The sequence below is a fragment of the Sapajus apella genome, unplaced genomic scaffold (assembly GCF_009761245.1).
Source record: "Sapajus apella isolate SASKATOON/1434 unplaced genomic scaffold, GSC_monkey_1.0 scaffold36, whole genome shotgun sequence".
In the NCBI taxonomy this organism is placed as follows: domain Eukaryota; kingdom Metazoa; phylum Chordata; class Mammalia; order Primates; family Cebidae; genus Sapajus; species Sapajus apella.
In genome coordinates, this window is record NW_022436976.1 from 24,094,621 (window position 1) to 24,112,449 (window position 17,829).

General features: G+C 40.2%; 1 protein-coding gene across 15 annotated transcripts in view; it reads right to left on the reverse strand.

The window, feature by feature from the left end:
• PATJ (PATJ crumbs cell polarity complex component) overlaps positions 1 to 17,829 on the reverse strand; it is a 395,978-nt gene that overhangs the window by 241,587 nt on the left and 136,562 nt on the right. For all 15 annotated transcript variants that reach the window (XM_032296822.1, XM_032296813.1, XM_032296821.1 and 12 more), the window contains 3 exons: positions 16,712 to 16,883; positions 2,311 to 2,382; positions 823 to 1,000 (listed from right to left, as the gene is read on the reverse strand). In XM_032296822.1, the coding sequence (XP_032152713.1) occupies positions 823 to 1,000; positions 2,311 to 2,382; positions 16,712 to 16,883 (422 nt within the window). The remainder of the gene's footprint in view (positions 1 to 822; positions 1,001 to 2,310; positions 2,383 to 16,711; positions 16,884 to 17,829) is intronic.

Genomic DNA, 17,829 nt, shown 5'->3' on the forward strand with positions numbered 1-17,829 from the left:
ATTACAGGCATGAGCCACCATGCTCAGCCTGAAGTGCCTTTAAAACTAGCTCTCAGGCCGGGCGTGGTGGCTCACGCCAGTAATCCCTGCACAGTGGGAGGCCAAGGCCGGCGCATCACGAGCTCAGGAGTTTGAGACCAGACTGACCAACATGGTGAAACCCCGTTCCTACTAAAACTACAAAAAAATTAGCTGGGTGTGGTGGTGCATACCTGTAATCCCAGCTACTCAGGAGGCTGAGGCAGGAGAATCGCTTGAACCCAGGAAACAGAGGTTGCAGTGAACCAAGATCACGCCACTACACTCAAGCCTGGGGGAGAGAAAAAAAAATCCCCTCAAAAAAAAAAAAAAAAAAAAAAAACTTAGCTCCCACACATATCAGGTGCGAACCATGGATCCTCCCCCTCCCCCAATGGAATCTTACACCTTTCTAGGGTCAACTTCTTTCTCTAAACAAGAATATATATCCTATTGACACACAATTATAAAATTTAGAGCTTCAAGAAAAAATTTAGAGCTTGTTAAAGACAGGGGGAGAAGCATAATGCCTACCATCTGCCCGTTCTATACAGAGCCCTTTGTTAGTGTTTTTGCGATCAGCTGAAGTTTTTCTTTTATCATTTTATTTGTTTACCCCCACCCCCACTCACTTGAGAAACTCATAAATTGTGCATACAATGTACAAACTAAGGCATATAAATAGAGCCACACCAACTGTACACACATGATCCCCAGCACCCGAAGAAAAGTCTTCTGGCTAAATGATTAGTCCACTGTCTTACAGTATGTTTCCAATAAAAACAGTTCTTTAATGTCATTTACCTCAAGTATTTTATCTCCAGTTTTAAGTGCGTTTGTCTTCCCTGCTGGACTGTCTTCTAAAACTTGCTTGATAAATATACCTTTAAGTTCCTCTCCATTCTTTAGACGTTTTATAACAGTTTGTCCACCAACAATACTGATCCCAAGGGACACACTGGGTTCTCTAAAAATCTCAACACTATATAAAGGAAGAAAACAAAATTCACTCATCAACAAGTTAATTTAATCTGTTGGACTGCAACTATTCCATTTGTATCATATCGTTACGACTCACATTTTATATAAAATTTCTAAATATATTTTTACAAACGTTATATAAATGATATGTAGTTCCAACATTGTAAGATGTTATCAATAATTCATAACATGTGAAAGTTTCAGTTCTGAAAAGCATAGATTTCTAAAGCAACAAATATAACTCTTAATATTCAGTAAAGATTTAGCTAAGCCCTAATGTTCCCATCTCCTATCACAGTATGTTTTCTGTGATTAGTCCTTTTCATTTATATCCATAACATTAGCAAAGAATGGACTGAAGAAAAAACAAATGGGGAAAAAAAATTAAGAAAGCCACATATGTCATTTTAGCAAAAAGTACAGACTTTCAGAGTAAAGTAAATTTGCCACTGAGTGGCTCATGGCCCAAATGGCTTTTCCCATTTGGCAGGTTTAACTCTGTGGTTCTTTAATCAGAGGACAGATTTTACTTGATCCTAAGGCCAGAAGGTTTTGATTTCTTCCTACCTCATGTCATTATTTAAAAGAAAGTTTGAAATAAAAACTGCCCCCCTCAAAATATAAATTTTGGACTGCAGCCAATAATCAACTCATTAAAAAAGTAACTCAGAAAACAACTCTTAAATTTTTTAAGACAAATTCAGATTTCAATTACAAGAAAAGAACCAGTTTGGATGGAGGTGGTGGAATTAATAATGGATACGGAATAGAGAGAACAGCTAAAGGAAGACTTTCATCATCTTAGAGTACGGCCCTGGCAAGGACTGAAAACCACAGGTACTGGTAAGTACTTAAAACTTCCCCCATACCCAAGGGAAGATGGGTTTTCAACACATTCTTTTAGCACAAACATGGACTGTCTACCAGCGGAGAAAGATAGGGATAAATTGATATATACTGGAAGTCTCAACTACTGTTGTTGTTTACCAAAAAAGGAAGCTTTACTACATTCAAGGCAGCTTTACCTGACTTGCTTAATGACATAGTGATAAACTATACCCGTAGATGGACATTTCTAAACTGCTTTCTCCGAAAGAGTATCAAAGATATTCCTAATATTGGTTACAGTTGTTTTGTTAGGCTAAAAATCTCTAGATAAGACAACATGAAACTAAAATGTAGGCCAGCTTACAGGTGAATTATCGCAATTTCTCCATCATTAGAGTATGACTAAATGATGTTCTAAAAAGTTAAAGAAAAGAGTAACTGATTGAGCTCCTATTGAGAAGGCCAATAATGTCATCCACATACATTCTTGGTGGACCCCAGTGGCTAAAATTTGGAGTTTCTTCTCCTTCACCTTCTTCTCTCTCAGGTAATTCACTAAACAGGGAGAAGGAAAAAAAAAATACAATTTTAAGGCATACTCATTATTAAAGGTCCTTGGAAAGTTTTGAAATTGCAAAATCTATAAGTGGTCAAATGAATCTCAATATTTAAGTTTGTAAAATATTTACATCAATAAATATACAAAGTAAAAATACATTGCTTTAACATTCAACTCAAGAAATCCACACCCAGCATAAGAAAATCACAGAATTATCATAAACACTCTTATTGGTGACACTCTAGATGCTAAGTTTGTATTTGATTTGTACAATTTCAAATTCATTTCTCTATCGATAGGTAAAACGTTATAAAATGTATTCCTTAAAATTTGGTATTGTTGGCTGGCTCACACGGTAGTCACGCGGTGGCTCACACCTGTAATCCCAGCACTTTGGGAGGCCAAGGTGGGTGGATCACAAGGTCAGGAGATCGATACCGTCCTGGCTAGCACGGCAAAACCCCATCTCTACTAAAAATACAAAAAATTAGCCGGGCGTGGTGGCACACTCCTATAGTCCCAGCTACTCAGGAGGCTGAGGCAAGAGAACTGCTTGAACCCAGGAGGCAGAGGTTGCAGTGAGCTGAGATCATGCCAGTGCACTCCAGCCTGGGCAACAGAGCGAGATTCTGTCTCATAAAAAAAAAAAAAGAAAGAAAGAAAAAATAAAACAAAAAACGTGGTATTGTTTGACCTGCTAAGACACAGAAATCGACATGTATCATACATATCAACAGGAACAGGTCAACATGATCCCTCTTTCTAGCCCTAAATATTTCCTGTCATTTGTATCCCATGGATATTTTGCGTACTTATATGAAACTTTTCTGTTACTTACATTATGTAATATTATCCTCACTGCCTCCCACCTACACCATCATATTTTCTTCCATCAAGTTAAGTTAGAATAGAACTGCTGAACTGAACATGGTGAAACCCTGTCTCTACCAAAAAAAAATAGCTGCGTCATACACAGCACGTGCTTGTAGTTCCAGCTATTTAGGAGGCTGAGGCGGGGGGACTGCTTGAGCCTGGGAGGTCAAGACTGCAGTAAGCCATGTTCGTGTCACTCCACTCCAGCCTGGGTGACAAAGCAAGACCCTGTCTCAAAAAAAAAAAGAACTGCTGAACTGGATAATGTAAAATGCTGAGTTACGGAGTAGTTAATTATAAGAGTAATGCAATCTAATAATGAATAGACAGTGCTGTGTATTATCTGGAAGAAATTAGGACTCCTAAGCTCAAGTCTAACTGATACCATGAAATAGGTGTGTGGCTTTGGACTGCCAAATGAAATAGGTCTGATCTTGTAAATTGCATTGCTCCATACAAAAATGTAGGCACTACTTCTTCCACTTCATTTTCATAAAAACCCTTGGCCAGGAGTGGTGGGCTCATGGCTGTAATCCCAGTGCTTTGGGAGGCTAAGGCAGGAAGATCACTTGAGCCCAGGTGTTTGAGAGCAACCTGGACAACACAGTGAGACCCCATCTCTACAAAAATTTTTTAAAAAATAGCTGGGCATGGTGGCACACCTGTAGTCCCAACTACTGGGGAGGCTGAGGTAGGAGGTTCATTTGAGACCAGGAATTCAAGGCTGCAATGAGCAATGATCACATTACTATTCTCCAGCCTGAGCAACAGAGCAAGACCCTGTCTCAAAACCAAAAATCCCTCTAACCTATAAAATAAGCACAGCAGGTCCTATTATATTTTACACAGGAGGAACTGAAGCTTGGAGAAGGCTTAAGCATACTATGCAACCTCACACCCTCTCCTTATGTATCCAAATCTGTTTTAGCCCTAAGTTTCTATACTGCCATTTTCCTCCGAACTCTCAAGTAAGCCCTATTAAGTACAGCAAAACTCCACCTTCTTGGCCCTTTACAGACTTACTCTCTTGGATAAAACCATTGTAGGGCCATGTGAAAGGAGAAGGCTGAAAGGATCTAGACAAGCCAAATATCAGTTAAGAAATTAGGATCGTTACATTTCATCCACTACCAGATGTCTTTCTTATCTTAGCCAGTCTAATTTTTATGATTAAAAGTATCATAGCATTCAGGGAAAAAAACTTGGCAGACACTTGCTGCTTACTTATCTAACATCTTTTTCTCCCCTTCTTCCATACCAACATAACCCCTCTTTTATTCTAGGTGGCACTATGCCCAGCTTTGAAAAAAATACATTTTCTGGACCTTCTTTCAGCTAATGGGAACTGTGTGCCACAGTGCTGATCAGTGATATGGAACCAAAAGTCCCTGGATGAGACTTCCAGGAAAACTCATTAAAAGGAAGGAGAATCAGCTGGCAGGAGCCTTTTGCTCTATGCCCTCCCCTTCTTCTTGCCTAGAATTCACAGATGATATTGGTGGTCAAACAATCATCTTCAAATCATACAGAAACAATGAGGAGTAAGGCCATACATTAAGGGTAGCAGAGCAGAAAGGATGAAGATATTTAAGACCCTGATGACAACAGCACCACACCATCCTAAGACCACCTTCTTCAGGACTTTTCACATGAAAAAAATTTACGCCTTTATTTGGTTAAGCCACATCTGATGGGGTTTCTGTTTATGAGTATGTAATTGCAATCCCTGAATGATACACCCACAATTCCACCAATTTAAGTAAATGGTTTTCACTTTAGCCTATTACATTCTTGTCTTTTGCAACTATATTATCATAACTGTAATCATAGCACAAACTTTCCTATTTTGATAATCCTATGTAGTAGTAACAAGAATTAAATATTAATTGAGGCTCAACCTATATTCATTTCCTCTATAAGTTTTTTCACTTGAACTTATAACAAAAATCTACCCACATAGTATCATAATCTTCACCATTTTTTAAGAGTACCTTAAAAAATCCATTGTATTGATGTAATTTATCTGCTATCTCAATATATGATGCACTTAGATTATGTATTAGTCCATTTTCACACTGCTATAAAGATACTACCTGAGACTGGGTAATTTGCAAAGAAAAGAGGTTTAATTGACCCATAGTTTCACATGGCTGCAAAGCCTTCAGGAAACTTATAAACATGGCAGAAGGTAAGGGGAGGCAGAAGAGAGAGAGTGCACAGGTGAAACTGCCACTTTTAAATCATCAGATCTCATGAGAATTCCCTCATTATCATGAGAACAACAGGGGAAAACTGTCCCCATGATCCAATCACCTCCCACCAGGTCCCTCCCCTGACACATGGGAAATATAACTTGAGATGAGATTTGGGTGGGTACACAGAGCCAAACCATATCATCCCATCCTGGCCCTTTCCAACGCTTGTATCCTTTTCACATTTTAAAACCAATCATGCCTTCTCAACAGTCTCCCAAAGTCTTAACTCATTTCAGCATTAGCCCAAAAGTCCAAGTCCAAAGTCTCATCTGAGACAAGGCAAGTCCCTTCCACTTAGAAGCCTGTAAAATCAAAAACAAGTTAGTTATTTCCAAGATACAATGGGGGTACAGACATTGGGTAGATGTTTTCATTCCTAATCTTCTTCAAATAGGAGAAACTGGCCAAAACAAAGGGAACAAAGGCCCCACATAAGTCCAAAACCTGGTGGGGTAGTCATTAAATCTTTTTTTTTTTTTTTTTTTTTTTGAGATGGAGTCTCCCTCTGTCGCCTGGGCTGGAGTGCAGTCGTGCAATCTCGGCTCACTGCAACCTCCACCTCCCAGTTCAAGCAATTCCCCTGCCTCAGCTCCACAAGTAGCTGGGATTACAGGTGTGCACCACCACACCCAGCTAATTTTTATCTTTTTAGTAGAGATGGGGTTTTGCCATGTTGGCGAGGCTGGTCTCACCTCAGATGATTCACCTGCCTCAGCCTCCCAAAGTGCTGGGATTATACGCGTGAGCCACTGTGCCTGGTCATAATCATTAAATCTTAAAGCTACAAAATGATCCCCCTTGACTCCATGTCTCACATCCAAGACATGCTGATGCAAGAGGTGGGCTCCCAAGGCCTTGAGCAGCTCCACCTCTGTGGCTCTGCAGGGTATAGCCCTCATGGCTGCTTTCACAGGCTGGTGGTGAGTGCCTGTGGCTTTTCCAGCTGCATGGTACAAGCTGTCAGTGGAGCTACCATTCTGGGGTCTGGAGGACAGTGGCTCTCTTCTCACAGCTCCACAAGGCAGTGCCCCCATGGGAATTCTGTGTGGGGGGCTTCAACCCCACATTTCCCCTCTCCATTGCCCTGGTAGAGATTCTCCATGTGGGCTCCGCCCTGCAGCTGACTTCTGTCTGGACAACCAGGCATTTTCATACATCTTCTGAAATCTAGGCAGAGGTTCCCAAAGGTCAACTCTTGTCTTCTGTGCACCCTCAGGCCCAACACCACATGGAAATTGTCAAGGCTTGGGGCTCGGACCCTCTGAAGCAACAGCCTGAGCTGTACCTTGGCCCCTTTTCACCACAGCTGGAACTGGAGCAGCTGGGATGCAGGGTACAAAGCCCCAAGACTGCAGAGAGTAGCAGGGCCTTGGGCCTGGCCCACAAAACCATTTTTTACTCTTAGGCCTCTGGGACTGTGATGGGATAGGCTACCACAAAGATCTCTGACATGCCCTGTAGACATTTTCTCCATTGTCTTGTCTATTAACATTCAGCTCCTTGTTATTTATGCAAATTTCTGCAGCCAGATTGAATTCTTCCCCAGAAAATGGGTTTTTCCTTTCTACCACGTGGTCAGGCTGCAAATTTTCCAAACCTTTATGCTCTGCTTCCCTTTTAAAGATAAGTTCCAATTTCAAACCATCTTTTTGTGTACATATATGATTGAATGCTTTCAGAAAAAGCCAGGTCACCTCTTTAATGCTTTGCTGCTTAGAAATTTCTTCTGCCAGATACCCTAAATCATCTCCCTCAAGGTAAAAGTTCCACAGATCTCTAGGGCAGGGGCAAAATGCCACCAGTCTTTTTGCAAAAGCATAGCAAGAGTGACCTTTGCTTTGCTCCAGCTCCCAATAAGTTTCTCATCTCCATCTGAGACCAACTCAGCCTGGACTTCATTGTCCATATCACTATCAGCATTTTGGTCAAAAATATTCAAGGAGCTTCTAGGAAGCTCCAAACTTTCCCACATCTTCCTGTATGCTTCTGAGCCCTCCAAATCATTCTAACCTCTGCCTATTAGCCAGTCCCAAAATTGCGTCCACAATTTCAGGTTATCTTTATAGCAGTACTCTACTCTGCCAGGACCAATTCTCTGTATTAGTCCGTTTTCAGACTGCTATAAATATACTACCTGAGACTAGGTAATTTATTTAAAAAAAAAAAAAAAGAGGTTTAATTGGCTCACAGTCCCACATGGCTGGTGAGGCCTCAGGAAACTTACAATCATGGCTGAAGGCAAAGGGGAAGCAAGGCGCATCTTACATGTTGGCAGGAGAGGGACAGAGAGTGTGGAGGAGACTGCCACTTTTACATCATCAGATCTCATGAAAACTGCCTCACTATCATGAGAACAGCATGAGGAAACCACCTGCATGATCCAATCACCTCCCCTGACACAGGAGGATTATAATTCGAGATGAGATTTGTAGGGTGGAGACACAGAGCCAAACATATCAGATTGTATCTTGTCTTTTAGAATATGGATATTCCTGCAAAAAATATCTTCATGATCTGCTGTATTTTAGAATTCTCTGCTAAATATTAATTGAAATAAGATTCAAAACTAAAACCTAAAACAATACAAACCTTCCTCCTCTCCATTTTCCACTTCCTGTACCCCAAATCATATAGTCATTAAGGAAAAAAAAGGCAAGCGTTTTCACCATTACACCTTTATGCTATCATCATAGGCATTAAATTCTTTTTCTTTTCTTTCTCGTTTTGTTGTTTTGTTTCTTGAGACAGAGTGTCTGTTACCCAGGCTGCAGTGCAGTCGCACAATCACAGCTCACTGCAGCGTCACCGAGTAGCTGGGACCACAGGCATGCACCACCACACCTGGCTATTCTTTTTACATTTTGTAGATACAGGGTCTTGTTATGTTGCCCAGACTGTTTTCAAACACCTGGACTGAAGCAGTCCTCCTGCCTTGACCTCCCAAAGTGTTGGGATCATGGGCATGAGCCACTACACCTGGCCTAAATTATTTAATTGAAAAACAAAACAAAACAAAACAAAAAACCTAAAATAGAAGGAAAACCAAACTTCAACAAATAGTATGGGCTATTTGTTTCTTAATTTTAAAAAGTAAAAACTAAAACTTTCCTAAACTGCTGACTCTTACATACAACTTAGAAGAGATGAGGGAAACCACTCTACCTAGAATATGAACAATTTTAGATTTCTTTGACAAAGTCTGTCATAAAATGATTAGTGTGTTGGAAGAAACTCACTGATTTTTGCATAGTATATTACCTTTCTTCAGGGTTTTAGTATACACACATTTTGTTCAGCCTAGTTCATACCTAATGAGAGATAAAACTTGTGAAAGCTTATCTAGATAATGTGATTAGTTTCAGAAATACAGTCACGGGAGATGAGCAATTATACAAATTAATGTAGTCACTTTACACTGATGAACACATGTACCTTTTAACCCAAATTAAAATCTGAGAAAATACTTTTACTGTACATATTAAGATGTAAATTTGCACAAACATATTTGAAACTTTAACAAGGAATTTCTAACCTCAAATTTTATGATTTGCACTGTGATTAAGTATGATCAATAGCTCAATCAGTTAGAAACTCAAATATCAAAATAACAGAACTTTCCAAACCCACAGAACATACAACACCAAGAGTGAAACCTAATCTAAACTATGGACTCTGGGTGAAGATGATGTGTCGGTTTATCAATTTTATCAATTATGACAAATGTGTCACCCTGGAGGGCAATGATGACAATAGGGGAGGCTATGCATGTGGGGGCAGGGGGTGTACAGGATATCTCTGTACCTTCCTTTCAATTTTTCTGTGAATCAAAAACTGCTTTAAAAAAATAAAGTCCTAAAAATGAACTGAACTGGCTGAGCACGGTGGCTCACGCCTGTAATCCCAACACTTTGGGAGGCCAAGGTGGGCTGATCACAAGGTCAGGAGTTTGAGACCAGCCTGGCCAATATAATGAAGCCCCATCTCTACTAAAAATACAAAAATAGCCGGTGTGAGCTACTTGGGAGGCTGTGTCAGGAGAACTGCTTGAATCTGGGAGGCAGAGGTTACAGTGAGCCAAGACCAAGCCACTGCATTCCAGCCTGGGTGACAGAGCAAGATTCTGTATCAAAAAAAAAAAAAAAGAAAAGAACTGAAATTTGCCTCTTACATTCAACCAGATTTGTAACCAAATTTTTCCCCAAAAGAATAAATCATCCAATTGAAACAATGTATTTTATTTCAGACCTTAATCACAAATGCCTGAAGTTATCATTCTTTACAGATTTGAGGGTGGGGTGGAGATACAGTAGCCCATGAGCAAACAAGTAGATATTAATGGTAAGACTTGATCATGATATACAAACTCTGTGTAAATAAAATTTTCATCATACAAAATCTGATGACTCCAGATAGCCGCTTATTTTCACATAAAATTTCTACATACTAAGCAATATGGAGGTCAAGTAAACTCAGCACCCAAAAACAATGGAAGCAGTGAGAGCTCCAACTGTGACTAAGTAATCTCACAGTTTCTTTTTCCTCTTTAAATGCAGATTCTATATGGCAATATTCTATGGTATGGGCACTAGTGTTTTCTGAACTGGTAAGGTTACTTGTACAGATATTCCACCATGATTTTGAAGTTGCAGGGCAAATTATTACCTGACACCAGTAGATAAAGAATGAGGAATTCCCTTATATTAACATTCAGACATTGTCCTGAGCAAAAGAAGCTAGACACAAAAGATGTACCTGCTGTATGACTACATGTACATGTGTTCTAGAATAGGAAAAGCTAATGTACAGTGTTAGAATAAGATTAATGGTTGTCTGGTGCGAGACACACAAAGGGATAGGGGAACTTTCTAGGTGATAGAAATGTCCCTTATCTTCACTGGAGTGTATATAACATGAATGTATATATAACTTAGTACACTGCACCTTAAAATGTGTGCATTTTATTAATATGTAAAATTGTGTTTAAGAGTTTCCTTAAGAAACAGAAGTTCAACTCTTACAGGGTAAGTTGCTTCCAGAATATTACGTCTCTTCTGGCCTTCTGTAGAGCCTGAATTAGTAATCAAAGCTCTAATTATATTTTCAAAGGCATTAGTCTAGTATTTCTATGTGACTCTTGTCCTAATTGTTTACATTCACCTTCATCTGCAGTGTGGGTCACCACTGCAACAGCACTGTAAGAACTGGGAAGTGTGACATACTTGAGGCCATAAACTCCCACAAACCCCCTTTTTGCTCCCAACTCACACTCCAGAGTAGCCCTCTCTGAAATGCAAATGCTCATTTTCTCCCTTTTCCTCCTTCTCCTCCTGATGTTCTGAATGTACACATAAGTTTTGGCAGTCTAATTCAAATATGAACCTATTAAATATCCACCATTTATGTAGAAAGGACTAGATGCCAGGCACGGGGTTGGGAGCTTAAAATATCACATTAACTCAGTTAATCCTTTCCCCAACTATGACACCTAGCCTCCTATTTCTCCTCCCACTGTTCCTAACAAAGTGTCCAATACCTGAAGCCATTTCTACTCATTTGCATACTATTACATCTACAACATGATTTGTTTTCCCCATTTTAAGTATGTTTTTCTTCTAAAGTTCATCATCCTCCCAGACGTCAGCCTCTGACACATGGTTTTACTGTGATTTGATCCTATCTTATTACATTTTTCTTTTAAACCAACAATCTCCTTGAGTGTTTTAATAAACCCAGCAACAATGGATACTACCCTGGGTACACATCAGGGCCCACAAGCCTGTCATTGTCACTGCCACCCACATCACTGCAAACCTTCTATTAACCATTTACTGTCAGCAAGGCTGTTATAGTAAAGTCTGTTAAATGCATCTTTCCCAGTTTTATTAACTTATAGTTGACCAATAAAATTGTATAAATCTTCTACATGCACTTAAAAAAAAACTAGACCAGATGCTATGGCTCAGACCTGTAATCCCAGCAATTTGGGAGGCCAAAGTGGGGGGATCGCTTAAGGCCAGGAGTTTAGTCCAGCCTGAGCAACATACTAAGATCTTGTCTCTACAGAAAATTTAAAAATTAGGCATTCATGGTGGCAGGTGGCTGTGATCCCAGCTACGTGAAAGGCTGTGGTGGGAGGACTACTTGAGCCTGGGAGGTCAAGGCTGCAGTGAGCCATGATCACACCACTGCACTCTAGCCTGGGTGACAAAGCGAGAACTTGTCTCAAAGAAGAAGAAAAAAATACAATAAAAAATAGCTACAGGCTCTCACTGTGATTGCCAGGCTGGAGTGCAGTGGTGTGATCATAGCTTGCTGTAACCTTGAACTACTGGGCTCAAGAGATCCTCCTCCTAGGCCCCCAGGCATGTGCCACCATGCCAGGCTCACTTTACATTTTTTTAGTGCTGGGTTCTCACTATGTTGCACAGGCTGGTCTTGAACTCCTGGCCTCAAGTGATTCTCCCACCTCGGCCACCCAAAGTGCTAGGATTATAGGCGTGAGCCACCACCCCTGGCTTGTATGCATTCTTATTCAATATATAGAACTACCTACTTTACAGGTAAGAAAATATAGATACAAAGGAAACCCTTTCAAGGCATACAGGCATAAACACCAGAAGAAAGACTGGAACAGCACTCATATTACATCCAAACCACAGACCTCCTAATGTCTGAGAAATACCCATGTCCCCACTAGGGGCACCCATAGGTCTTTAAACAGCCAAAAATAACAGAGATGAGGAAGAAAAAGACGGAAACCAGGTGAGGTCTGAAAACACAATCTCAAGTGACCTTGGAAACAAAGAATATGGTGGTCCCCTCCACTCAGGTGAGGTTTTGTTTTCTGCGGTTTTGCTTTCCTTTGTACCAGTTACCTGTGGTCAACTGAAGTAACAGCAAAACTCTTGAATGGAACATTTCAGAAATAAACAATTCATAGGTTTTAAATTACATGCCGTTCAGAGTAGCATGAAGAAATATCTTGCAGTCCAGCCTAGGATGTGAATCACCACTTTGTCTGCATATCCATATGCTATGTACACTGCCTGCCCAGAAGTCACTCAGTAGCCATCTTGGTTATCAGATCAACTGCGGCAGTACTGATCTATTTCATTACTAGTTATTGTTGTGAATCTCTTATTGTATGTAATTTACAAATTAAACTTTATCATAGGTATGTACGTACAGAGAAAAAATCGTATAGATAGGGCTTGGTACTGTCTGTGGTTTCAGGCACGAGTGGGGGTCTTGGAACATATCCCTTGAGGATAAGGGGGGACTACTGTGCTCTGAACAAGAGCATCTGAATTCCTTCCACAGAATTATACCCTGCCTGCCCACAGTCCCCTTTCTAGAGGTCTCTGCTTTCAAGAGGCCCCTTACCTGTTAATACCAGTCCTGCCTCCTAATGTAAGGAGAAGTTGGTGTGAAAATGCAGTGTAGATAAAACATCACAATCATTAGATACTTACCCTTGGTGCACTCACACACACAGATGCATGTGCACACACATAGACACACAACTCTGCTGAGAATAACCCACTTGGAATAACCCTTGATAGTGTGGTAGGAGGAAGCTCACCTCCTCCACTGACAAAAATTAATGCAAGGAAGAAACTGTAGAATACTATTTACCAGTTCATGACACCCTGATTATCTGAAAGACTATCATCTAAAATAATCTATGCATTACTCAGGCAGGCTCCTGAGTGGCAATAAATATTCACCTATGAACCTAACTCCATGGGGCATACCCTTAAAGACTAAAAGAAGGAATATGATTTACAGGAACTCTTCTGGAACCTGCTGGAATTTAAATATACCCTAAATCTCCAATAGCAAGCCAAAAAAGAACTTTCAAGTACAAGACGAATCTCGTAAGACGAGGTTACGTTGGAGTCCTTAAATGCCCCGTGGTTGCATAAGAAATCAGCTTGTCAAATACTCACTTTAAAAGAAAAAGCAATCGGATAAGAATAAAGCATATCTTCCCTCTCTGAAGCTGAGGTCAATTTGAGTAAGATACAAACTCCAAGGAAGGAGGGGTGGACTTGGAAGTTTGTTTAGATCTTTTCTAATGCTTCTCATCCTACAGTTACAATTCTACAGTTCAGAGAAGGAGCCTCGTTTCTGCATTCTTCTGCCAGATTCAACTATTCACGCTAAGCAAAAGAGAAATTTTAAAAAACAAAGGTATGGCATGGAAAAATAATTTGAGCACTTTGGGAGGCTGAGGCAGGCGGATTGCTTAAGCCCAGGAGTTTCGGACCACCTGGCCAACATGGCAAAATCCCATCTCTACAAAAAAAAAAAAAAAAGTACAAAAATTATCCAAGTAGCCATGCTTGGTGGCTCATGCCTGTAGTCCCAGCTACTCAGGAGGCGGAGGTGGGAGGATGGCGAGAACCTGGGAAGCAGAGGTTGCAGTAAGCTGAGATGGCGCCACTGCACTCCAGCCTGGGCAACAGAGTAAGACCCTGTCTCAAAAACAAAAAGTAATAAGAAAAAAAATTGACCATAGAAAAAGCCATAAAATATTTTCCTAACTTCTCTACTTCCGGGCATCTGTCCTAAGGAAACAAATCCGTTGCTTACGTTATCTATCACCGTGCGTTCCTCCAGGGGCTGCACTGGATAGCGTGTCAGGACACCAGGCCCAGCAGAATTCTCCCACTGCACACCAGCCTGCTTTTGCAGAGCAGAGAAGCTGTTGGGTCTTTCTATATCCCTTCCTTCCACTCAGATATGGGCTATGCAGAAGCACGGAGAACAACTTTTGATGCAGTTTCTTGTCTAAAACTCTGGGTAAAAGTTCAGATGGCTGAACAGAGAAATGTGTATCATCTAAATCTAAGTTATCTCCCATGTCAACACAAAAATCATAGTTGGATTGAGGTTTTCACAAAAACATTTAAAGCCAGTGAAGCCCACCCTACCTCTCATCCTTCCTATGCTTTACCGAAACCTCCAATGCCTTTGTGCGCTAATCTCCCTACTCATGATGCCACGCCTTCCTGCGTTTTCCTTCAGATGTGCTTCGTTTGTCACATGCCACCCCAAGACCTGCCGTGCACATCATCCATCACTCTCCATGGAATCTGCTAGAATTGTAAACAAACTATCCACGCCCTGACCTCTTCACTGAACGTTCTCTGAACCTCCTCTTCAACAGCTCTGGTTCTCTGCCAAATATACCACACTCAAGTGGGTGAAGCTCATTCTCTCACTCCCTGGAGCCCTGGAAAAAAGAGGGTAAATATTTTTCTAAACTCTTCCCTACCACTAGGTGGTGACTCTCCCACCGTGCTTTCCAAAGCTAATCTCTGCTCCAACACCTTTTCTTTTAATGCCCACTTTCTTAGCACTTCATCACTCTTAGTAGCAAATAACCTTCTTCTAAGTGACAGAAACAAACAAACATCGTCATTGGACAAAAATCCCTTTGGATTCCTGCCCCCAAGCTATAAAAAGTACCTACACCCAGACCTTCCTTTCCTTCCTAGCACCTATCTCAGTGGAAGAGGTGAGTTTCTTCCTAACAAACTATCAAAGGTTATTCCAAGTGTGCAATATTCTCTTCTCCCTCCATCATCCCCACACAGTATATTTACTTAACCCCTATATGGCATCTACATATTCCACAAGCAAATACAATTCTCTTAAGTTTCATATACATATGAATATAGTAATATGTAATATATATGTTGTATGTCTTACATATAGTATATATATGTGTGTGTGTGTATATATATATGTATGTATGTGTGTGTGTGTATATATATATATATGTATGTATGTATTTTCCTCCCTCTTTGCCTTGATCCATTAATACCCTCTAGTTATCTAGGTAACATGCATTCTTTTTTTTTTTTGAGTTGGAGTCTTGCTCTGCTGCCCAGACTAGAGGGCAGTGGTGTGATCTCAGCTCACTGCAACCTCCACCTCCTGGGTTCAAGTGATTCTCCTGCCTTAGCCTCCCAAGTAGCTGGGATTACAGGCGCATGCCACCGTGCCTGGCTAATTTTTGTATTTTTAGTAGAGATGGGGTTTCACCATGTTGGCCAGCCTGGTCTCGAACTCCTGACCTCAGGTGATCCACCCATCTCGGCCTCCCAAAGTGCTTTGATTATAGGCATAAGTCACCACGCCTGACCCATGACCAGGATTTTCAAAACACTGGTCAGTTCTTACGATGTCCTTGTGTTCAATTCTCAACACACTACTCTCTGATTTCTACTCTACTAACAATGCTCAATGCTTACCAAGAGCATCCACGCAGCCAAGCCCCAGGAAAACTTATCTGTCTTACCTAGATTGACTTTACTAGCAATGTGAACACAGTCTATGATGAACCTTTTGTAGAAATGTTCTCTTCCTTTGATTTCTTTGTCAATCTCCAGTTCACTGATTTTCTCCTACCCTTTGTTCATTCCAGCTCACCCTTTTCTTCCTCTGTTCATGCCTTAAGTATTGCTGTTTTGCAGGACTCCAGTCTTGGCCCTATGCTTGTCTTATTGTTTGAGCTTCATGGTGAAGACCACTCAGATCTAAGAGTTTCACCTACACTTGATCTTGCTCCTAATAACCCATGTTCAGGAAGATCTCAACATTAATTCCCAGACCCACATATCTAATTGATTCCATTGAACTCTGTTGTTCTACAGATCCTTTAACCCTCAACATGTTCCAAACTGAACTCATCGTTTTCCCTTCCAACCCGTTCATGCTCCTATTGTTACATGAATTTCTCACTATCTATCTAGTTTACTCATCCAGAAACACAAGTCATCCTCAACTACCTCCTCTTACACCCAACATGTAATGAGTCCAGGGATTCTTGTAGATTTTCTCACTTTTAAATTGGTCCTCTTTTAATTTGTCCTCAAGTAAATTTGCTTGAGTTGTTAAAATAAACTCTGAATTAATCTCCCATTCTCTGAACAAATGCTCTATCTATCTAATCCATTTTGTGCACAACTGCATGATACATACAGCAAAATTTTAAGTATATAAAATTCTCATAGTAATTGTCAAGTATAGTCAATTTTATTCATAATATTTTTCTGTATTTTCCAAATGTTCCACAAAAATTATGTATTTTCTGTGTTTTCCAAATGTTCCACAAAAATCATGCATTTTTGAAGCAAAAAAAATCTACTATTTAATAATGTGAAAACAAATAGAAATGATATCATACCATGTATCAGTGGCATATCTAGAAGACAACGCTCCTGTGTATGCTGAGGCCTTGGAAATAACTCGCGTTGCTTGGTGTTGACATAAAGGCAAATCTTCTTGCTCCCTACTTTCAGCCACAGCAGGAAGGTCAATGAGCAAGCTAGGACCTTGGCCATCATTCGGGATCATGCCTGAAGAGCAAATCCAGATGACAGTGAACACAAGAGGCATTCATTCTCCTTCAGTCATTCAACAACTAGGTATGCACACCTGCTATGGGTGGGGACTCTTCCAGGTAGGAGACTGAAAATATTAAAGTAAATAAATAAAGTCTTCAGTATATCACATGATGATAAGTACAATGGTGAAAAATAAAGAAGGAAGGAGCATAGGAATTGTTCAACAGAAGATGGTTACAATTTTCAGTGGCCTTACTGAAAAAATGACATTTATGCAATATTAATATTACTAAAAAATCTAATCTTACTACAAATTTTTTCTTATCAACTAAGCTTTCCCAGTAAGTACTGTGACATTTCACTGATTAAAAAAAAATCCACAGAATAACAAATAAACCAAATAAAATCACTTATATTTTCAAAAGAGCTTTGTTTATAAATTTCAGAATTCTTTTACACTTGTTCTTATTTATTTACTTATTTATTGAGATGGAGTCTCGCTCTGTTGCCCAGGCTGGAGTGCAGTGGTGCAATCTTGGCTCACTGCAACCTCCACCTCCTGGGTTCATGCAATTCTCCCTGCCTCAGCCTCCTGAGTAGGTGGGACTATAGGCATGGTGGTGCGTGTAAAAATACAATATTTTTTGTATTTTTAATAGAGGTGGAGTTTTGTCATGTTGGCCAGGCTGGTCTCGAACTCCTGACCTCGGCCTCCCAAAGTGCTGAGATTACAGGCATAAGCCACTGAGCCCAGCCTACACTTGTTCATTTAATTCTCACATCAAACTATGAGTTAGAAAGAAAAGATACTATCAACCATATTTTATAGACAGGAAAAGTAAGGTTAAGAAATTTGGCCCATTTTTTACCAGCAAGTAAAAGGTACAGATTGCCATAATTTATTTAAATATTTACAACAAACTTCCTAACAAATTCTTATTAATTTTGATTTCTACTT